Here is a 24507-nt window from a genome sequence, read left to right on the forward strand (position 1 = left end):
CCGTTCCCTGGTTAAGAGGTGGTGTCCACTCCACTCCGCTAACATTGTCAACTTTCTCCTGACATTAACTGAAGCCCCTTCTCATGTGCCCGCTCTTCCACTGGCACATTGAATACTTCCCCTCCAAGCACTGCGAGTACCCATTTCAATTTTCTCACACTACTTACTGTATGTAGACTAAACACAATCACATTATTACACATCAATGATTTTACTCCTTGCATGGACTAACTCATTCTTAGCTCTTTTGTCTAACTGTGTTGTGTGTTGTGTTATTGTTTTTTTGTATTCCCAGTCAAATCCTGTCCTGCATTGGTCAAGCCTCTGAACACCTCATCTCATGCCTCATACCCTCATTCAATCACTGCTGTGATCCTTTTCTAACACTGTGTGAGTAGCCCTCTCATTCCCATTCCCCATAATATTTTACTAGAAATGTCTTTATTAAAGGCTTTATGTTAAAATAATTAGTCTTTGGCAAATTTTTTAACACTTTTTGTCGTGTCTGTGCATTCCGTGCCTATACCATGGGTCTCCCATCCTCCTCAATTATTCAAGTCACCAGCCTCCACTGCTATGAACAGAGGTCGTCATAGAAAGCGACACAAAACCGCCTCTGTTGACAGCCTAATCTCACGTAACATTGTAAATGTAAATCCGGGATTTACATACAAAATAATACGAAATGCTCTGAGACCAGGTTGATGTTGAAGGATAAGAAATGTCCTTTGCTTCGGCTTCAATTCCATGTGATAGGTTTTTTTGTCTTTCTCCCAACAATGATTTACTCCACTGTCTACAGAAAGGAACAAACGATGGAAAGACTATTGTTAAATGATCTGAACAAAAAGCAGTCAAGCAGTCAATCTGACACACACACACACACACACACACACACACACACACACACACACACACACACACACACACACACACACACACACACACACACACACACACACACACACACACACACACACACACACACACACACACACACACACACACACACACACACACACACACACACACACACACAAACACTAGAATATATCTTTGAGGAGAAAACCACACAAAAAATCCCTTCAGAACTTCAGTCTGTCTTTTGTCAGGCTATCTAGCACTGCTATCACACTTTGTGAACGCACACTGATGCCCCTCAGTAGGCCTCTGCTGCCTACCTGTCTGCCTGTCCATCTGTCAGCCTCTGCCTGTGTGTCTGAGTGCGCTAAAGCACAGTGGAATCTGACAACACAAAGCAGTAGGAGCTCTAAAAAAAACTATGAACGCTCTACTCTATAACCATTGTTTTAATAAAGCCCTACTCTATAACCATTTTTTAAATAAAGCTCTACTCTATAACCATTGTTTTAATAAAGCTCTACTCTATAGCCAATTGTTTTTAATAAAGCTCTACTCTATAGCCAATTGTTTTTAATAAAGCTCTAATCTATAACCAGTGTTTTAATAAAGCTCTACTCTCCTGTGACGACCGACTCAACTGAAGGGAGATGAAATGAAGACTTCAGCATCTGACTCCCCGTTATTGAGGGGGACTGGACGAAACGGATCTCCGCTTGTTTGAGTCATTAGCGGACGTTTGGGGCTCAGTAATAGACGGAGCGCCGCACTGATAAGGGACGTCAAACCCGCCATATTTTCTATTAGCTCTATCAACTCTAATCTAAAATGTATGGGCAGGGATACGGATAGGCTACATCTCCGATGACTTGTGATGATAGTCAATGAAGATACTGTACATCTATGAATAGCAATGCTAGAGTGAAGAGACAGAACATTTGATCTTGTCTCTATCGGATATGATAAGGCATCACGAATGAAACTGAATAACTGAATGGTGTATTGGATTAAATTATAAGGGTATCTTCAGTATAATAAATGGCGGTTATCTCTTGGACTGAACAGTCCATGTATTTATTGACAACCTGAAGTAAGTGTCAATTAGGCTTACTCCATAAGTTCCAGACGTACAATTTGCATGACAAAATGCAACGTGTTATCAATATCTCAATGTCAATCTCATGCATTTAAAATGTCTCTTTTTATCATAATCATGTATTATCATAAAAATAATACTTTATTAATCATTTATCATTTGCATAGGGAAAGGACTAATAAACCAGACTTACATATTAAGCATCAGCAAAAAATATCCAGTCCTTACAACCTTAAAGGGATTGTTCACTCAAATAACAAAAAAAGCTAATTGTCATTTTGTAATTTGGGTGAACTATCCCTTTAAAAACATTGTAAGATATATATATTTTTTGCGGTGTCTCTCTGAAACCTCCAAGCACGTTGTTTTGAAAGGGCACAAATGAATGTCATGTCTTCTGAGAGGCAGGCAGGGAGGCATGAAGGCTGACTAGCTGCCTGAGGATTGACAGTGTTCGGAAGAGACCAGCACTACGAAAACAGACATTGTTGAGAAAACAATGTCTGTGCACTGTTCAAGATTATACTTAAGAATTTGTCTCAAGTTTTGTTCTAAAAACCTACATCCCAAAGGATTTGCTTAAAGATATGACCTGTTTGAATACAGACACACAGATGATAGATTAAGTAGTAGAATGTATTTTCTTTGCAAAATTCTTATTCTAAAATACTGAAATTGATTCAACTAGGAACTTTGAACCATTAAGTAAGGACCACTTTTAACCACACTTTGCTAAATTAAACACTTTGCTAATAAAACAAATGATAATTTTTAAAACAATAGTACCTTGTGTTCTTTGCTATAAGTCCCTCTCAACATTAATATATTGTTTTTGTGCGTCTGAGGGAAAACAAGTAAGAGGTCACGAATTAGAACAATGCATGTTGATACCAATTATGGTAAAAAGCAATGAACAAGATGTGCTAATGATGAAAAAAGAAGGTGTTTGTGTGCGCTATCAAGAGCCAGTGTGGAATATTTAATATCAGATTTATTTCCATGATGTGTGTTGTGATGAGACTTCAAATGATTCCCTTCCACACAGTGTCTGCATCAACACAACAAAGCATTGTGGGTATTTATCTCTCTCTTAGCGCGGTGAAACAATCAAGGCTTGGATTATAGTGACTCTTCAAGACGGCACCGATAATGAGATCGTCCCCCACTTCACCGTCAAGGAGTGGCGGGAATAAAACAGACAAAATGCTTAATAAATGGATACGGTGGTTTATTTTATCCCCCCCCCCCCCCCCTCAAAAAAGGAAAAAGCCACAATTTTCAATTTATGAAGCTGGAAATTGTGTGCTGGGTCCCTCCAGACTCGCATTAACTATGACTGGAGGGGCCAATCATACTTAGATCCGTGCTGTGGTCTACATTTCCTATGCAGGACATGCCCACTACTCTCCTCCTCTCCTCTCCTCTTCTCTCCATCCCCCTCTCACACCCTCCACCACCCATGCTGAGGGTTGTTGGTGCAGGGCCACTATTAGTGCTGGAGAGATAAAACTGTAAGTGTTGCGCCCAATTAGCGCATCACTGACCAAGCTGTGGGTTCTCTTCACCCCTTAATGCTGGCTGAGAGAGGGGGGGGGGGGTGAGCAGGGAGGGAGAGATAGGGGAGAGAAAGGGAGAAGCGATGGGCAGTGAGAGAGACAAAAAAGAGAGAGAGGGAGAGAAAGGATAGAGTGGGAAAAAAAGAGCGAGGGAGTGAAATGGGGCTTAAGCATTCATTTTGAGTGGAGAGACAGGTCCCATTGACATTTAACAGCGTTTGTGCAACTTGGTGCGGAGGTTATGATGCAAATGAGGAGGAATTAAAAGTGGATAGAGGTTTGTCATTGATGGATTGCAGTCTGGCAGTGCTCACCACTTCCTAGTGTCCATCAGAGGCGATTACTGTGTAATTAAACCTTATTTCTGGACTCTCCGGCGCATAATTACTTGGGGGGTGGGGGGAGGGGGGGGGGAATATGGAACCATCATCTGAAAGCTCTGGCGGCGGAATGCGTTTAGCGTCAAGGTCTGTCCGTGGTCTCAGTCCAATGTCAGATCCAGCCGGCTGACAGTGCAGAAGAACAGTCACTTTTAATAAGAGGTGAAAACATATTAAACGACACAGTATGCTGATTATAGAGGATTTAGGCTTTCAAGTGTTCCAGTCCTTTGTGTTATTTGCATAATGTATTCTTTCCATCCACCTCTTCTAGAGCTTTGGGCAATTTCCTCTCACAATTTGAATCGATTGCACATTGAAGGCTACTTAAAGGGAATTATCACTTTGCATATTTTAATTGTTGTGCGGGGAGAGGACTGTTAGGTGTATCCTGTTGAGTCTGGCTCTGGCCAGGTGATTCTAGGTGTGCAGTGATGTCCAGAGAAACCCTCCAAGTTCACACATACACAAACGCACGCAGGCACCCACACACACCAATATTTGCAATGCAAATGAAGAGCACAGGAGTAAGTGCCTCTTTGATATCAACAAAATGCCAACACATTGATTTAACAGCACTCCACTAATGATCTACCGGTACTCATGAGATTACCATAACAATACATACATATATAACTGTTTCAATGAAACATGAATTAACTAACATTATGTACTGTATCTTTAAACCCATCCAAGGTTTGTATTGTAATGTGAAGACCTTGGACCTGCAACATATTGTTGCTATGTAGACTCTCGGGGCCAAATTGTAATAGAATGTACATACAAGCAGTAAGGATGGGACTGGTTGTAGCTTTTCAAATCAAGTTAATATTTCATGTTTTGTTTTAAAAACAAGGTAAGAAAAAAGAACAGTGGCTGAACCTCAAATCTCACAGACCTCATAAAGCAAAGTGCAATGGACAAAGACCAAGCAGAAACTCCAATGCTCAGCAACCGGAAATCTCAAGTCTGCTTTGCACAGCTAATTACACTGTAGCTAGCTTCCTACGCTTACCATCAACCATATAATGATGCTTTCAAAAATGGTAGGGATAAAAACACCTCATTTACATTCATAGTAGTCACTTTATGTGAATTCTTTGTGTGAGGTAAGGTTTTAGTGTTTTTACTTGACACTTTTCCCCCCAAAATAAATGAATTGTTACATTTTAATGAGAGAAATGTATGACTAAACTTTTGGTGCACTGCAACATACCAGAGATATATTTTATTTGCACACGTTGTAGGTTGAGGTGGCACAAGGTTTGTTCAAAAATGTGCATTATCTACTGTATACTGCATACACAGTGCATCAATATGTGAAGATAATCCATATTATCTGTGTTTGATATCAAATAATTTGCACTACATGAAATGTAAATTGTGTAAAAACAACACATTTAAAAATTAAAGTACATTTAAACAATTAAATTAACCCCCCAACCCCCCCAAAACAAACATATTACAAAGATCTTGCAGAGCACTGTTTTTTTCCCAAAAGTACGGCCTTGATTTAAATCTAAACTACACCCTTACAAGAAAGGGTTCCAAAAGGGTTCTTTGCGGAGGGATAGGGTTCTACCAATAACTATTTTGATCTGAAGGACCCCTTCTGGAAGACAACGTTTCTTTGTAAGGCAAAGAGTTGTACCCAGAATTTTAACATCCTAAGAACAGTTTTTGGAAGAAAGGTTCTTTGATGATTCTTCGGAAGGCAAGGAGGATTCTTCGGAAGGCAAGGAGGATTTTTCGGAAGGCAAGGAGGATTCTTCGGAAGGCAAGAGGGATTCTTCGGAAGGCAAGGAGGATTTTTCGGAAGGCAAGGAGGATTCTTCGGAAGGCAAGGAGGATTCTTCGGAAGGCAAGGAGGATTCTTCGGAAGGAAAGAAGGATTCTTCGGAAGGCAAGGAGGATTCTTCGGAAGGCAAGAGGGATTCTTCGGAAGGCAAGGAGGATTCCTCGGAAGGCAAGGAGGATTCTTCGGAAGGCAAGGAGGATTCTTCGGAAGGCAAGGAGGATTCTTCGGGAAGGCAAGAGGGATTCTTCGGAAGGCAAGAAGGAATCTTCGGAAGGCAAGAAGGAATCTTCGGAAGGCAAGAAAGGATTCTTCGGAAGGCAAGGAGGATTCTTCGGAAGGCAAAAAAGGATTCTTCGGAGGCAAGAAGGATTCTTCGGAAGGCAAGGAGGATTCTTCGGAGGCAAGAAGGATTCTTCGGAAGGCAAGAAGGATTTTTCGGATTCTTCGGAAGGCAAGAAAGATTCTTCGGAAGGCAAGAGGGATTCTTCGGAAGACAAGAGGGATTCTTCGGAAGGCAAGAGGGATTCTTCGGAAGGCCAGAAGGATTCTTCGGAAGGCAAGATGGATTCTTCGGAAGGCAAGAGGGATTCGTCGGAAGGCAAGGAGGATTCTACGGAAGGCAAGGAGGATTCTTCGGAAGGCAAGGAGGATTCTTCGGAAGGCAAGAAGGATTCTTCGGAAGGCAAGAAGGAATCTTCAGAAGGCAAGAAGGATTCTTCGGAAGGCAAGAGGGATTTAACATAGAACCATATATCATATTTCCCAGCATGCTCTATTGCAGGGTGATTTTTAGAATTGTTTTAAAATTTTGCATGTACATTGTTTGGTTGATACATTATATGCTACACAAAGATTAATAACATATATTTTTTTTTAACTAAACCAATCTGTTAGTAGTTGGACTTATTGCACCTGTTAAAGAGATGGTTATTCCATTGTAGATCATGGGGGTAGTCTCAGTATTCAATCTTCCCTACGCTGGCAGTCATTCTGAATGCAGGTTGCGGGTGATACAAATTCCACTTGTTGGATATCCTAACTCTGAGTGTACAGCGCATTAGGAACACATGCTCTTTCCATGGCATAGACTGACCAGGTAAAAGCTATGATCCCTTATTGATCTCAACAGTTGAAACCACTTCAAGGGGAGGGGAATTTTAAGCCTTGAGACAATTGAGACATGGAATGTGTATGTGTGCTATTCAGTGCGTTTGAACGGGATATGGTATTAGGTGCCGGCTCACCGGTTAGAATGTGTCAAGAACTGCAACGCTGCTGGGTTTATCACGCTCAACAGCTTCCTGTGTGTATCAAAAACGGTCCATCACCCAAAGGGCATCAAGCTAACAACTGTGGGAAGCACTGGAATCAACATGGGCCACGATGCCTTTGGAACGCTTCCTTAACCTTGTGGAGTCCATGCCCTGATGAATTAAGGCGCTTCTGAGGGCAAAAAGGGGGAGCGGGTACAACTCATTAGTAAGAAGGTGTTCCTAATTCATTTAAAGGCTGGCAGAACCATTCATAGAGGGAAGAACCTTCAGATAGGAAGAACCTTTAGATTATAAAATGGTTATTGGTAGGATCCTTCATAGAGGGTTCTAGGTAGGACCATATACAGGGGGTTCTTTAAAGAACCATACATATAGGGTTTTCGGTGAAGGGTTCTACCTAGCACCAAAAAGGGTTCCCCTATGGGGACAAACTGAAGAACCCTATATGGTTCAACATAGCACCTTATTTTCTCAGAGTGTAAACTCTGTACTGTTAGGTTGGCATTCAACAAAGTGAGAGGATGTCATGAAAACAAGCTTTATTTTTCAAGGAACACAAAAACTCAATTGAAGACCTTAGATCTTTAAAAAATACAAAAAGAAAATAGTATTTCAAGAAAACATCTTTAATGAATCAGTTGTTGTCTTTTGTACCTCAGACAGATTACATGAAAATACATTTAAGTCGACTGCAAGTATGGCAACATATTCACACATATAAACATGGATGTGGTGCATTTTGTATGTATTTATGTATATAAATATGTACAACAGAAACACGTTACACTCAGTTAAAGTTTTGTGCAAGTGTGTTTTACATATACTAATTATATATAAAATCCCACACAAACCAAATCATTTTCATGTGTGCCCACGTAATATACACAATCACACAACTACAGCTCACCAAAGATTAAAGCAACGCATTGGATTATGCATCAAGAGAAACCTCGGAGAGGACCTGCAAAGTGCAGCCGTTTCCTCCAGTCCACCAGAAATGTTCCCTTGCGGGTGTTGTGTGTCTATCTGTATGGCGCTCGGAGTCTTGAGTGAGTGTGCATCCAGTTTTGTCAGACACACGTTAGACTGTACCACCATCTCCTCTGCTCAGTGCCTCTGAGGTAGACTCAAGCTCAAGGACCTGTGATTCCCTGCTCCCCACCCATTTCCTTTTTCTTTTTCTTTTGTTCGATTTGTCAACAAATTGTAGGACATTCAGAAGACATAAATGAAATACTACATGTGTAATATGTAGCCATGAGGTAGAAATGTCTCAAAGAACACTATAATAAAATGATTGAATAGAAAGCGGGGAAAAAATAAACAAACACAGAAACCACCAATAACATTGTTTGCCAGTTCTGGTACAAAGAAAAAAAGAAGCAGAGAGAAAAGTACATAGCAACACAACAAAGACAAGAAGATTGGTTGGAAAGTACAATTCAAGTGATTTGGTTGTTTCGAAAGTACCGTATATGTGAAGGAATGGGCTTTTCGTGCTCTCAAGTACATCAGTAGGTTTCAGTTTAGAGAGGGCAGACTGAATTATGGGATAGACCGCGTTGTGGTCAGTTGACAGACTGCACTGCAGTTTCCATGTGCTGTTGACACTGTCACACACACACACGCACGCGCACACACGTACACACACACACACACACACACACACACACACACACCTCAGCGTGTCCTTTCCTCTCCTCAGTGAGAGTGAGTGGAGAAGTGAGATTCACACGCCTGGGCTGTGGGTCAAGGAGTAGGGAGCGAGACTCCATTTTCTATTTCCAGAACAAGCCTCCTAGTAATGAGCTTCTACACATACAGCACACTCAGGCTGTGAGCATCCGTCTGTTAGCACAGTATCAAGTTTGTGAAACATCTGAACATTCCGATGAATTGAAGGTATGCGAAAGTGCATTCAGGTCAATCTTAAGTAACTCCAGAGGTGAACTAAATCTGAGAAGTTGACGTGGATGTTTTGTGTTCTAAGGTTTGTTCGTGTGGAGCATATCAATAAAGCATTGTACATTTCACCCACCTGCCAATATCTTTTTATATGAGTGAAGTATAATTTGAGTCAAAGTTTTTCAAAAGCCATGTAAGCGGTTATATCACGGTCGTGTGACTTCCGTGGATCCACCCTTTAATCTACCCGAGTGAGAGAAATTGGAGAAGTGTTCAATCTTAAATAGCCGAGACGTCGTGGTAGACGAGTGCAATGTGCAGCCGCAGCAAGTTCCATCTAAATTCCATCGAGTGCTAAAATGGAAAAGGTACGCAAACTAGAATTGGAAATAATACCAATCATAGGAAGAGATAAACGTTACACTGGTCACAAGCTGACAAAACAAAAACAAAACGTAAAGGCAAGCAACATAGGACTGGCAATCTCAGTGCTCGGGGATTGCAGACCAGTGATTATGAACACCAAAACAAAAAATACACACAAAGGAATGCGAGAGTGCAGCTGTTGTACAATAATAACAATACACCTACGGTAGGTACATCAACACCGCAACACGCATAGCGACAGTCACGCACAGAGAACAAAAGAAGAGCTACAAAATACATTCAAATGCAACACAATGAGCTATGAATCACTGTTCTGTGGGTCTTTTGGAACGGACCACAGTAGACTGACTGAACGTTTCTTAAAGGTGCAATGCAGCTGTTTTTTTTTATCTCAATATCAAATCCTTTCTGGGAAACATTGAAGTACCTCACTGTGACTGCTTTCAATTAAAATGGCAAAAAAAAAATATATATATATAGCTTCTCAGCAAAGGGCAATTTCTAAAGCAATAATTTTGCTAGGACATTCTGGGAGTGGTCTGAGTGGTGTGCTGTCATAATTTCCCAGTATTATTCCAACCTTATAGTGTGGAAATATATATAAAACACAGGGAAATCACGTTTTTGACTGTACTGGGCCTTTAAGAGCCAGGATGAGTGTCCAATTAGTGGTATATCCACCCTGACCATGTGCTTGGGGTAATGTGTGTACATACAATACAATGAGGATGCGATTGGCCAAATACCTTAAACAATACGTAGCTCCTACCCGCAAGCCCTTGTTGAGTCTCCTTGCAGATATGACACAACTGGATGGGTGTTAGCAACATGACCGAAAATCTCCAGAGCAGAGTTCAATCATTATAGCCATAGTGTTGTGGACAGTCTTATCACGTCAGATCTGTACCTGGATAAGCCAATGAGGACCTCTGGTAAGGAACTGAAAACAGGTTTGGAATTGAGCCCCTGGTGCTGAACCTCTGACCTCGGTGATGAATAAAGCTGGCAGCCTTTTCTCATTCAAACCGACTCGACTGGCTGACATATAGCAGTAATTAGCATTTGGCCATTTTGGATCTGAGGCTGTCCCCCGACTGTTCTGCTGCCTCCTAGATGAGTTGAAACCAACTGAGGTAGAACAGAAAGTATGTGATCTTAAAGTTGCATTTTATTTTGGGAAATAAGGAATCACACACTGTGTCGCGGCACCGTTCGCTTTTTTAAAACATTTGGTGGCGTTTCTGCTTCATCGTCAATTACAGTAATTCTATGGCTTCCTGTGATAGCACACAATAGCAACTGAAGTTCATCGTTCCATCTAAAGAGTTGTTCGGTGTTGACCACCTTCCCCTAACATTCACATAAGCCACTATACGTGGTCATCAGCGCCCCCTTAAAACATCAGGGGAACAACTCTCTTGATTCAATCAATACACAACTCGGGATCAGAAAAACACACTCAGGCATCGCATTTTCTAAAAACCTTCAAATGGAAACTGAACTCATCGCCAAATTCTTCATTTAAGCACCTTCGGAAAAGAAAAAGAGAAATCTCCATATTGACTTATTTGTCCCGTCGTTCCAGAAAAAAATCTGGTTACATTCATTTTCATCTCCTTGACCGTCTCCCCTAAAAGGTTCGAGGTAAACCTAACACTGTTTCTCTAGATATGATATAAATGACAAAAATCTTGGTCTTAATACTCTCAGAGGATCGTAGTGCTTTTGTATGGTGATGAAGCTGAGGTACTGTACAATTCACAAACACTTTCCTGAGTTTTCTTTGCAGACAGAGGATCAGAGATGAAGTGTATGGATCGGGGGTCCAAATTCCTGTCACCCCCTGAGGAATACTGTTGATACTTGGTGAAATGGCAGGAGAAAATGGCAACTCTAATTTTAATTTTGCTGTTGAAGTTTAAAGCTCATAATATCAGCACATGCCATTAATGTAGATTGTGAGGCAAACAAAATCATTATACATAAAAAAGAAATTATAATTAAGAAAGCACCACTACAGGCACTTGGTTAGCCAACTACATTTTTAGGGGACAACAACAAATGTATATATACACACGGTCCTCCTCTGTCTCTTCTCAAGTTGACCCCTTCTTAATGTGTATAACTATGCCTGACTTTAGCAGCGTCAAGCATCCTAATGAAATCTCTGCTCGTTACCTGCAAAACCATCAGGTATCACTCCAACCAAGTCTCTTTATGTTTCTCCACCTCTGGTGTCAGGTCTCACGTGTGGGGGGTTTACGTCACCCCTTTTGTGTGCCTTCCTCTCTGGTTAGCACCACAGCCAGGTCAAAGAATTCCCAACGCCTCTTTCTTGAGGACTTTCCCCCCGAGGTTCACTGACCGCATCCAAACATTTTGTTCCACTCGGTGTACGTGTCGATCTCTTTCTGCGATATACTGGGCTGGAATTTGCAAAAAACACTGTCAAAGTCCTGGTAGGTGAGGGGTCGCATCTGGCCCGTGGGCATGATGCTCACCGAGAGGTCCAGGCCTTGGGAGGAGGTGTGCAGCATGCCCACCAGGGCCTCCTGGCACAGCCTTGCCACGTCCAGGCCGGAGAAGCCCTCGGTGCGCTGGACCAGCAGCACCAGCTCCTCCTCACTGAGGCAGTACTTGCGCTGGGACTGGGACAGCAGCTGGCTCAGCATGTGGTGGCGGGACGAACCGTCCGGCAGCGGCACCAGGACCCGCCGTCCAAAGTACCGTCGCAGCCCCTCGTCCATGTCCTGGGGCTTGCTGGTGGAGCAGACCACCAGGACGTGGTTGTTGGAGTCATCGGCCGGCCCCAGGAGCAGCGCATCAAGCTGGGCCAGGAGCTCGGCCTTGAGGCGGTGAACGGGGCTCTCGTTGTTGAGCTGGGCCGACAGCAGCATGTCCACGTCGCTGATGAACAGCACTGAGGGCTGGCGGCAGCGCGCCACCAGGAAGGAGGCCCGCAGGATCTTGTCACCCTCTGCCAGCCACTTGGTGGCCAAGGTGGAGCCTCTGAGCTGCAGGAAGGGTGCCCCCAGCTGGCTTGCCATGCAGCGGCCCAGCAGCGTCCGGCCCGTTCCTCTGGGGCCGAACAGTAGAACGCATCTCGGGGCCGAACCTAGGCCACTGAACATGTCTGGACGTAGCATGGGCCAGAGAACCTCCTCCTTCAGAGTGGCCTTGGCCAGCTCCAGGCCTGCAATGTCACTCCAGTCCACCGGGGGTCCCTGCTGCAGGATCTCAGAGGTCACCATGTCCAGAAGGTGGGGGTCGCTGCTCTTCAGCTGCTCCTCAGCGGGCCGGGAGGATGAGGTCGCCCCCGTCAGGGAGAGGTGGGAGAGGTGCAGGCGGTGCTCGTCCCCTTGGTCGCTCAGGGAGGGAGAGGTGAAGCTGCCCAGGGAGTCTGTTGAGCGCGAGCCACCCCGAGTGGAGGCATAGGACGGAGGGGTGAGGGCTCCACCCGCAGTCTGCTCAGAGACCATGGGCTGCTTTTGGGTATTAAACGGCAAAGATGACTTGCCAGCGTTTCTGTCAAAACCATTCCCTCCGCCGCCCGCATTTGAGATGCTGCTGTCCGGTACCCTGTACATGGGGCTCTCTGCGGTGCTGCGCGCCTGGCTGTAGACAAAATTTCCATAAGTGGAGTCCATCTCCCCTTGCCCTGTCATGTAGAAGGCTTTTCTCTTCAGAGAGTTGGACGAGCTGCCATTCAGAGGCGTGGGCGCGATGGGGCCAAGGTTGTGCGACTGGTAGGGGTACCCGGGGAGCGTGGAGGAGGGGGGCAGGGGGGTGGGAGCGGCGATCCCTGACGGTAGGTAGGAGGATGGAGGAGGGGCTCCCCCAGGGCTGTAGCCTGGCCCCACAGAGCTCTGGGAGGGGTACCCGGCATGTGGGTAATTGTAGCACGAAAGGTTGGAGGATCCCCCATTGTAGGCCGGGACCAGGGAGGGATGTGGGGGCGGAGGAGGGGGCTGCAAGACGCCGGAGCTGTGCAGCGGGGAGGTGGTGACCTGGGAGCTGTAGCCCAGGTAGGAGCCACTGTAGCTGTGGCCGTATTCCTGAGAGGAGCCTGCAGAGGAGTGGAGGGCCGTTGCGGTGTGACTACCACAGCTGCTGCTAGAATAACCAGGCTCTGTCAGGCCGCTGGAGGCCAGGCCCGGGGATGGCGAGCTGCACATACCAGCCACCTCCGCCGCCACCCCTCCTTTCCTCATGGACATCCCCTCGGGGACGCAGTATACCCCCTCCTGCCAGGCCTCGCCCTCCCCCTTTCTGCCGTTCATCCCGGCCTCGGCGTAGGAGTTCAGCAGGGCCCTCTCACTGGGCATCTCCAGGATGCCAGAGTACTTCTCAGCGTACTTCTTGAGCAGGTTGGAGGCAGTGAGTGCAGAGATGTCGTCGTTGGCCCAGGCGTACTGGTAGGTGCTGCCGCCGCGCTGCAGGTGGCCCCGGTAAGCCTCGGCCTTGTGGGCCGGCGAGCGCGTAGTGGAGGTGATGTCAAAGTGCTGCTCCGCCCACTGCGCGTGCTCTGGGGTCCACTGCATCTTTAGGCCTGCAACGGCAAGAGCATAGAGACAGACAGGACAATTAGGTTGGTCTTATTTATAAGACAAAGGTACAGCCACTCAAAATACAGCATCTCTTCACTTAGGCTCTCTGTCAATTGGTCTTCGCTATGCTGTCAACAGATTGATTATAATAGCTGTGATGTGATGACAGTTTATTGGGAGTGATCAAACACTGTCATGCTTATGATAGTACGCAATGTAGTTTGCTTAATCATGGAGATTCACTGCTGCCATTTCTTCAATATAAAATCGAGAATACAACTCATGAATATGTATATGAATCTGAGCTCGGAGGTTATACAGTGGGTCATTTATGAGGTTATACAGTGGGTCATTTATGAGGTTATACAGTGGGTCATTTATGAGGTTATACAGTGGGTCATTTATGAGGTTATACAGTGGGTCATTTATGAGGTTATGGGTCATTTATGAGGTTATACAGTGGGTCATTTATGAGGTTATACAGTGGGTCATTTATGAGGTTATACAGTGGGTCATTTATGAGGTTATACAGTGGGTCATTTATGAGGTTATACAGTGGGTCATTTATGAGGTTATACAGTGGGTCATTTATGAGGTTATACAGTGGGTCATTTATGACATGATTCACACATCATGATCAATAATTAACATCCACGATGACTAATGTACTACTGAGCAAAATGTGTTCTAGTTTAATGAAATTTTACATTACGTGCTACTGTATATTGAATAATAATTACTGTGAATAATAATTTTATATTTGACGTCCATCAGTTTCATTTAGTGAATGGCTTAAAGATGCAATATCTCACTTTTTGGGCGACCCGACCAAATTCACATAGAAATGTGTTTTATAGATCTGCCATTCTCATTGAAAGCAAGTCTAAGAAGCGGTAGATCTGTTCTATGTGCGCTATTTTCATGCTTTCTGTTCTTAAGCTTAGTTTTTGTGTCTTTTACTTTCGGTTTTGTACACCAGCTTCAAATTGCTAAAAATAAAATATTTTGGTTATGGAAAAGATATTACACAGTGGTTTAGATCGTACAATGATTCTTCTCTATACTATACTTGCTTGTTTGGTCACATAAACTGAAATGAACCCTAACCCTAACTATTATAATCTTTGCAGACAGGAAACAGCAAAGCGATTTCAGCAAGGTGCATCTTTAAATAAATGTAAAATATTATTTTCATGAAAATGACTAACTAACGAAAATTCTTCACATTTAAGTCGTCCTTTTCGCCTCTCGCATTTCTTTTGTTTCTTGGAACACGGATGGTAAATATGACACGAGTAATGACAGATCACATGAAGGACACCGCCTCTCTGCCTTGGGACCGGGCTGGTCGCTACCAGGTTAGGACAAAATAATGCACCCTGCACAGAACAATATGACACAGACATGGCAGGTCACTCCATAATCCCTCTCTCATCTCAGGCGGCCGGAGATGGTTTCAGAACGCACCTCGCCTAGTGCAGCAAGCAATCTCCCCCCGCCGGCAGTGTTCTGCTGCTTTCATCAATACACACACACACACACACACCAGAGCCACAGCTGGCTATGAATTACAACACCCTGTGTATGAGGCCTCTGCTATACACCGCACAGTGCCGGACTGCACCTCCACCCCGTCACCTCTCTCTCTATCTCTCTCTCGCTCTCGCTCTGCCTTTCCATCCCCATTCGTCTTCTACCTTTCTCTCTTGCTCCTTTTCCCTGTCCACCCTCTCTCATTACCCCCTCCCATCTTTGTCCTCATCCCTTTTTCTCTCTCCCCCCTGCCTCTGGCTCGTTCGCTCCGTCTCACACACATTTCAGTCACCTAGATCCCTTTGTTGCCTCTGAGGCTCAAGAGCCACTATTTTATATAATCCCCAAAGACTATCTGCAAATACTAACACAAGCACGCACACAGGCACACATACACACGCACACGCACACGCACACACACACACACACACACACACACACACACACACACACACACACACACACACACACACACACACACACACACACACACACACACACACACACACACACACACACACACACACACACACACACACACACACAGTCATCTCACTATCAAAGCATGGTGCTATCAAAGGCCAGACCCACATCGTCGTAGGAGCCTCCTCTCAGATCGGACTCCGTTTGATTTGATTTAACACACAGCGGATTACGAGGATCATTTATGACCATCCTCTGTCCTTTCTTCAGTCTCAGTAGCATGTCTTATGAATCCACTGTCGGAGGCCCTTTAAGCACTGCATGTCTTACAATTACCATACCACCGACGTTCCTCTTGGTTTTCTTTATAAGTGGAACTGGCGTGAACACACACACACACACACACACACACACACTCACTAACACACATATTCACAAACACACTTCTCCAGTAGGTTCGGCGTGTCAGCGTAGCATGGTGTTTGTTTGGTAATAGAGCCGGGGGAATTCCCCAGACTCCTCTCTGATTCTCTCTCCCAGACGTCTCGCCAGACACCAGCAGCTAATTAGCAGGATGACGATGTGCTAATTGTGTTCATTTACAAGGTTTAAGCCGAGGGGAGTCTTGCCGGGGCTGGCACGCATGTCACGCTCCTTTATGTAATGACTATATGAACCTCGACGGAGAGAAAGGACTTGGAAATACTTCAACCTGGATCAAATTGTTCAATAAACAGCACTCAGCTAAAATAATGGAACAGTGTGGTGTGTTTCATTGACATGACGTTTCATTGACAGTGGTTTCTGAAAAATAACTGCTGCATGATGGGAATAATTGTTGCGATTGATCATTCTTCACACAGCATCTGTATTCTTTTCTTGTTTTGTGAAGCAATTACATTTCTGCACAGTAAAACGTGTTTGAATATACAACTAGAATGTTTACTCAACGTATATTTTGGACTTACGAGGTTAGACCCAGAAGTAAACTAACTGCCTAAATTTCAAAAAGTTTAAGTTTAGGTAAGGATGGGAGTTTACAACAGAAGGTTAGTCATTTGCCAATGGAGCTCATTTGAGAACTCTAAAACATAATGCATCCGGATTTAAATACATTTACATTTTAAAAAGCATCAGCAGCAAATATTATTCTCAACTCTGGGATTTTCCTGTTCGTAATAATATTTGTCATGGTCAGCTAATGGAGAACGTTATATCTTGTACCCAGCAAGACATTACACCCGATAGCTAAGTGGGTGGTTATTGCAATATTTCTCACATCCTTTACACTAATTGTGAGGTTCATAAACCTCCCTATTGCCCCATTATATGATAGCTGCAATATTTGTCCAAAGTTCTAAAATAATTCGATGGCATTTCAATTTTGGGGCTAAATGTAATTTATTGGAAGAATTACCATTTCAATTGTAGATAGCAGAGTATTAAGTAGTTCAGAGGTTATGGTAGTAACAGTTTGGGAGAGAAAATACCCTTCTAAGAGCACAGTCTCTATACTCTCTTAAAAATATAGTATCTCACTTCAATATTTCAACATAACAGTATATCTTCTTGAATCTTTCTCACAATACCCTGGTCTACCCTAACAACATCTCTCTCTCTCTATCTCTCTCTCTCTCTTCACAGCAGCATGCTAGGTAGTCTCTCTCCTCACAGTGTTATTATTAACTAGAGATGCCTCCCTCCCTCCTCCCTGCCTGTGTTGGAGAATTCATAGTCTGACTCCTAGTACTGTGTACTGGGCCTCGCTCTGGGGACCACGGTTCAGCTGCCAGCATGTCAATGGAGAGAAACACACAGGAGGGAAGGAGGGAAAGAGAGGGGGGATGAGAGAGGGACAAAGGGAGAGAGAGAGAAGCTATAGGGGAAATAGAGGGTGAAAGAGAGGGTATGCAGTGCCAGTCTGGCAACTTGGCAAGAAAACAACAGAGAAAACACACACACGCACACACACAACCTTCTACGCGGCAAAAAAACACATCTTCCAAATCTTCCAAATTCCAGCCCACTTAAAACAACCACCTAACCTCCCTTTTATCACTGTAATATTGACATAGAAAACCTCAATCACGCCTATCTTATTTAAATCCATTTCGAAAACATGGAATCTTTATAATTCCATCCTCAATAAAGCCAACACTTCTAAGAGACGTGTCAGGCTCCATCAGTGCCTTCATCTCTCCAATCAGGGGGTTAATGTAAAGCCACAGCACGCGTCTCAATGGTGTCCTATTCCCTACATGGTGCACTACTTTTGACCATAGCCCTATAGGCCCTGGTCCAGAGGTGCAATATATAGGGAATAGGGTCCTATTTGAGACACATCCACAGTGATTACCTCCACTATGCAAATGAGGGCCAAATGATAACTTGTACTATTTAAATCAGGTAACACTGATTACTCTCCCGTTATTCAGATGAGGGCATATGAGTTTGAACTCAAGCCTTTGAACCTCATGCACTTCCATAAACACATGGAATAAGGCCCTGAGACTGGCACTTGAATCGTACATTGTAGTCCATGTGATGGTTATAACATGGACTACACACATCTCTAATCTTATAAAAACTTTTATGCCTCTCGAATTGAACATTTTTGAAATATCAACATCTAACGCAAGATTGAATTTGGATCACCATGAATGACCATGTAGCAAAATTGTCAAGAGCAACTAGACTTTGATCACAAACTATGTGTTTGTGTGTGTGTGTGTGTGCGCTCTCTGAGAGAGAGTGAGATTGTGTGAGTCTGGCCGAGCGTTAACGCACTCAGCTGCAACAACATCCAACAACATTTGGATGCGTCCTAAGAGCATCAAGTCTGTCATATCGAAGGTCTAATCAAACTCATTTCTGCTTCTGGACATTGGCATCAACGCGGCTGCATATTAGAAAGGCGTGTGTGTGTGTGTGTGTGTGTGTGTGTGTGTGTGTGTGTGTGTGTGTGTGTGTGTGTGTGTGTGTGTGTGTGTGTGTGTGTGTGTGTGTGCGTGCGTGCGTGCGTGCGTGCGTGCGTGCGTGCGTGCGTGCGTGCGTGCGTGTGTGTGGGGGGTAAGTAAACAGCTCTTTAGAAAACACTAATGAGCTCTTTGAAGTCCGTCTGCTGTGTGATTCTACACAGTGGGTTTGGGTCATAATTAAGATCCATGCGTTTACAGAGACAGACATGTGAACAAACACACATCACAGATCCTTCTCTTCCATATGCACACGCCAAAACAAGGTGTGCCGCCATCTATTCAGAACATGTTCGGCGGCGAGTTTTTGAAATGAAATGTGGCGAAAGACTGAATTTGTGGCAGCAACTGATTGACAAGTGATCTAACTTCATCAAATGAGAATAAGAGACCAATTCAATTTCACGAGGAGATGGTCCAAGCAATTACTGATATCCTCGTCCGATAAGAGTGTGTAACGTGCGCGCGCGCGCGTGTGTGTGTGTGTGCGCGCATGCCGGGGTATGTGTGTCACCCTGTTAATGAGGCTGCCACATTGACACTGTTACTAAGCCAGTGGCGATGGCGTATTGGCACACGCTACCTGCCGTGTAAAATAATGTGATTAAGCCCTCTAAAATGCAATTAATTAAGTAATTAGTCGTAAATGAGTGTCAGACACTGCAATCAAAATTGCTTCAGTGTTTTGGTTAATTGATTGAACCTCTGCACTTACAAATACTGATTTGTCAGGTCCCTTAAGCTAAGAAGTTACAGTTTGACTCTTAGCGTATGACCCAACTATAACATTGCATCAATGTTGTCATCTGGATTCCTAAACGCTTGTGTACTTCTAATGAAGGTAACTATTGTGTGGTGGCCCACTAATACTCATAGTGCTGTTCAGAAATGTGGGTAGCTGTACACAATAGATTGTCAGACAAAAAAAACTCCACTTAGAATCAAGCTGCCTGTTATAAAGCTTGAAACGGAAGAGAAAGCGAGGACTTGGGAGTCTGGGGTTCAACCTCAAAGACGATAGAAACAAATGAAGTTATATTTGAAGTATTTGTTTCTCTTCTGTTGGTATGTAAATGCGGATTTAAATAGGTACTTTGTGTCTGAGAAGATGGAGCTGGAACACCTCGCGTGAATATTTCAATTCCAATGTCTGAGGATCAGATCATTTCATCCCCCCCAAAAAATATGATCTGTCACTCCACAGATCCCTTCCAAAACAGAAATATGTATCAAACAAAATTAAAATAAAATAGCTTGAACCCAAAGCCTGACAAATTAGTTCCGAATCCCCACAGACCAAGCAAAGACCAAGCATCCCCTCATTTCTTCTGAAACTGTAAAGATAAACAAACACCAAGCATTGCAGTCTTTGAAGCATGCATTTTGAAGCCCAACCGCTGTTCAGTGGCTTTACCATGACAACAACTCCACTGAGGGAAAACAACAACAAAAACAGAGCAAGTTGAAAGCGCAGACAGCAAGCAGTGACTTTCCACTTTCAATACAGACAGGTGACAATACAGACACATGACAATACAGACACATGACAATACAGACACAAAAGAGTAGCTGTCATCAATGAAATTTAAAAAAAACATATAAACCAACTGGAATTCAGGAAATTCAGAGTGACAGGTAATATTAGGAAATCCGACAGATATCCTTTGAAATATTCCTAGTAATATGGGGATCCCTCATCCCTACTAATAATACTTGGACCACGTGTTCTGCCTCATGTATGGATTTGCTCGACAAACTATAACCTGCCAGCTTTCAGGGATAGTTAAAGTTATAGTTCACTCTCCAGTAAAAGTTTGACAGATGTTTCAGACCTTAAAAGTGATCTAATGTTACGAAATGTCCATGTCCCATGACAATACAGACACATGACAATACAGACACATGGCGATACAGACACATGACAATACAGACACATGACAATACAGACACATGGCAATACAGACACATGACAATACAGACACATGACAATACAGACACATGGCAATACAGACACATGACAATACAGACACATGACAATACAGACACATGGCAATACAGACACATGGCAATACAGACACATGACAATACAGACACATGACAATACAGACACATGACAATACAGACACATGACAATACAGACACATGACAATACAGACACATGACAATACAGACGCATGACAATACAGACACATGACGATACAGACACATGGCAATACAGACACATGGCAATACAGACACATGGCAATACAGACACATGGCAATACAGACACATGGCAATACAGACACATGGCAATACAGACACATGGCAATACAGACACATGACAATACAGACACATGACAATACAGACACATGACAATACAGACACATGACAATACAGACACATGGCAATACAGACACAATGCAATACAGACACTTTTTATTACCCCATTGAGCACAAACACATCTACCTAGGCAAATATAGTGACACTTTCCCCTGAGCTGTATAATAAATTGACACGGGATAAATAGCCTTTTACTAGACCTACTATCAGAGCTCTGGGTTAAACGGAGAGCGCAGTTAAACAAATGCTCCGGATCAAGGAAATTGTGCATGGCTTCACGTGTCAGTCAGGGGGGAAATTGAGAGATATTCAGAGTGAGCTCTAAGCCGCCGCCACGGCGACACGGGGACGCTAACGCCCTAGCGCCTCACCATTCATCTTTAATGCAGTCGGGCCCGTCCTTCAGACAGTCCATTTCCTGTGACTGGCGCACCGTGCCTAATCACCCGGTTATACCCACGATGGTATTCTCAAAGACACAGCACACACATACATAAACACACACCGGGCCTGTAGCACACTGAGACAAGACACCAGATCATTTTAACCCAGCGTTAACACCGACAACGCCTTTCACTGCTGTTAGCCAACATAATCTTACTCCTCCCTCATCTCCAACACACACCACACACGGACACACACTAACTGCAATCCTGCAGATTCATCTTACCAAGCATGGACATGTCCTAATATGTCCCCAGTATGTGCTGACATTCTCAGGACGGTAGAAAACAGTAAGCCACTGCTGAGGGACCTCATCTACATATATTCTAAACCTGTTAGAGGTGATGGGATCCTTCTGGTGGCGTAGTCCAGGACTTTGTTCCAAATGGCACCCTATTCCCTATACAGTGCACTACTTTCCACCAGTGCCATATGGGCCCTGGTCAAACATAGTGCACTTTTTGGATAATAAGGTACCATTTGGGAGGGGCCCAAGATCTCCTTTCTTTGGGGGGCCTGTGGGGTTAACACAGGGCTAGGTGGTATTGATACACTCCAGACGCCTGGATCTATACCGGCGGTGCCACCGCGACTTTGTTTACCTGTTGGTTAAGTAATTCAAATAGATTTCAGACTGAAGGCCCTAATCCTTTTAGAAACCACATTGATTGGACAACTGGCAGAGGAGAGTCATTGTGTCATTTAGTTCAACTATTTTTTTAAACACAGGTGGAGTGTGTGTGTGTGTGTGTGTGTGTGTGTGTGTGTGTGTGTGTGTGTGCGTGCGTGCGTGCGTGCGTGCGTGCGTGCGTGCGTGCGTGCGCGCACATCCGTGCCTACATGTCTATGTGCACTGTGTGTGCCTCGTGAAATCGAAACTTGGAAAAGTCCTCGACGAGGAGGACGTCATTAAGGGACTGTGGACTATGAGGGGGTGTAGTTGAAAGACAGAGAGAGAGGCCCACCTACAGATAATGGAGGGGAAGCCTCTCACCTCGTCTAAAGCTGTCTGTCTGCGTAAATAAAATGAGATAATTATTGAGTGAACAAGCGGCGAGGCGCACTCTTTTTTTTACCGTTGCGGTCAGTAAATCAACGCGAACAGGTTGCTTTCAGACATTAAGTGCCTGCTAAGCACAGAAGATGCATCATATTTCAAGAGCGCTGCATTTGTGTGGGTGAGGAGGCAGGGAAATGGAGTGTGATAACCATCCATTACCTTATACGGTGTTGGACGATGAGCATTTTCAAGTGACTCATTTCTGGAAGTACCATCTATTGGGTGCTTGGGGAGAGAATACTTTGATAGGTCATCCAAAAAGAACTATTCACGGGGTCGTTACCGCGGCAGCACAAAGAGACACACGAAGAGAAAGGCTCTTTCCCCGCTCATTATTCTAATGTAAGTAGTCAGAGAATAATCCACACGACGACGCGTACAAACACAACGAAATCACAGAACAGGCCATTAGATTCACGGCCCGTAGGTACTAAATAAGGCAGAATATCAACATATGCATACATCTCATGGTCAAATCAAATCAAATGTATTTGTCGCAATTTACAACAGGTATAAAAGGTGTAGCGAAATACTTATGTCCTAGCTCCCTCAACAATACAGTACATTAACCAAGGATCAATAATAATAATACAGTACATTAACCAGCGATCAATAATAACAATGCAGTACATTAACCAGTGATCAATAATAACAATGCAGTACATTACCCAGTGATCAATAATAACAATGCAGTACATTAACCAGTGATCAATAATAACAATGCAGTACATTACCCAGTGATCAATAATAACAATGCAGTACATTAACCAGTGATCAATAATAACAATGTGATCAATAATAACAATGCAGTACATTACCCAGTGATCAATAATAACAATGCAGTACATTAACCAGTGACAATCAGAAGAGTCCAAAATAGCAGAAGTAATTGAAGAGTTAGTTGCATAATGGAATGGATTTACACTGTATTTACTAATATAAAGTGGGTAGTGAGATCAATATAATTTAATAGAACAGCAGCGTTGACTGTGTGTGCGTGTGTGTGTGCTTCTGTGTGTGCTTCTGTGTGTATGTTTGGATATGTGGGTAGTCAGTGCAATGTTCCATATATAGTCTCTCCGGTGCAGGTCTGTCCAGGGAGACAGCTAGGTTGAGTTTTTCAGCAGTCTGCTGGCCTGGTGGTAGAGAGCCTCTTGGAGCCTGTTGGTTCGGGAACCGATATTCCGATACCGCTTGCCAGATGGTAACAGAGTGAAAAGTCTTTGGCTCGGGTGACTGGAGTCCTTGATGATCTTTTGGGCCAGGCACCGCCTGGTGTAGATGTCCTGGAAGGCAGGAAGGTCGCCCCCAGGGATGTAGTAGGTCCTATGTAGGGCCTTCTGGTTTTCGGCAAATCAGTTGCCGTACCAGGGTGTGGATTGTGCAGCTGTAGAACTTCATTAGGATCTGAGGGCCCATGCCAAATTTCTTCAGGTGCCTATGGTGGTAGTGTAATTGGACCATGTCAGGTTCTCTGAGGAACTTGAAGCTTTTGACCCTCTCCATTGCAGCCCTGTCAATGACAATAGGGGAGTTCTCCTCCCCCTGTTTCCTGTAGTCCACGATCAGCTCCTTGGTTTGGCTGACGCTGAGGGAGAGGCTGTTTCTCTGTCACCACAGTGCCAGGGCTCTAAGCTTCTCCCTGTAGGTTGTCACTTCGACGATGAGGCCCACCACCGTCGTGTCGTCGGCAAACTTAATGATGGTGTTGGAGACATGCGTAGTCAAGCAGTTGTGGGTGTACAGGGAGTACAGGAGAGGGCTGAGGATGCACCCGTGGGGGGCCTCCGTGTTGAGGGTCAGCATGGCAGAGGAGTTGTTGCCTACCCTCACCACATGGGGTCTGCCTGTCAGGAAGTCCCGGATCCAGTTGCAGATGGTCCTCATAGCCAGGGCCTTGAACTTAAGTGTCAAGCTTGAAGGGGATTATGGTGTTGAATGCTGAG

At 44.1% G+C, this 24507-nt stretch overlaps 1 protein-coding gene across 3 annotated transcripts in view; it reads right to left on the reverse strand.

Annotated features, from left to right (window-relative positions):
- Positions 1 to 7616: 7616 nt before the first annotated feature.
- LOC124011315 (fidgetin-like) overlaps positions 7617 to 24507 on the reverse strand; it is a 36323-nt gene continuing 19432 nt past the window's right edge. For all 3 annotated transcript variants that reach the window (XM_046324557.1, XM_046324559.1, XM_046324558.1), the window contains one exon: positions 7617 to 13806. In XM_046324557.1, coding sequence (XP_046180513.1) covers positions 11615 to 13806 — 2192 coding nt within the window. In that variant the 3' untranslated portion in view covers positions 7617 to 11614. The remainder of the gene's footprint in view (positions 13807 to 24507) is intronic.

The sequence above is a fragment of the Oncorhynchus gorbuscha genome, linkage group LG23 (genome assembly GCF_021184085.1).
Source record: "Oncorhynchus gorbuscha isolate QuinsamMale2020 ecotype Even-year linkage group LG23, OgorEven_v1.0, whole genome shotgun sequence".
Lineage (NCBI taxonomy): Eukaryota > Metazoa > Chordata > Actinopteri > Salmoniformes > Salmonidae > Oncorhynchus > Oncorhynchus gorbuscha.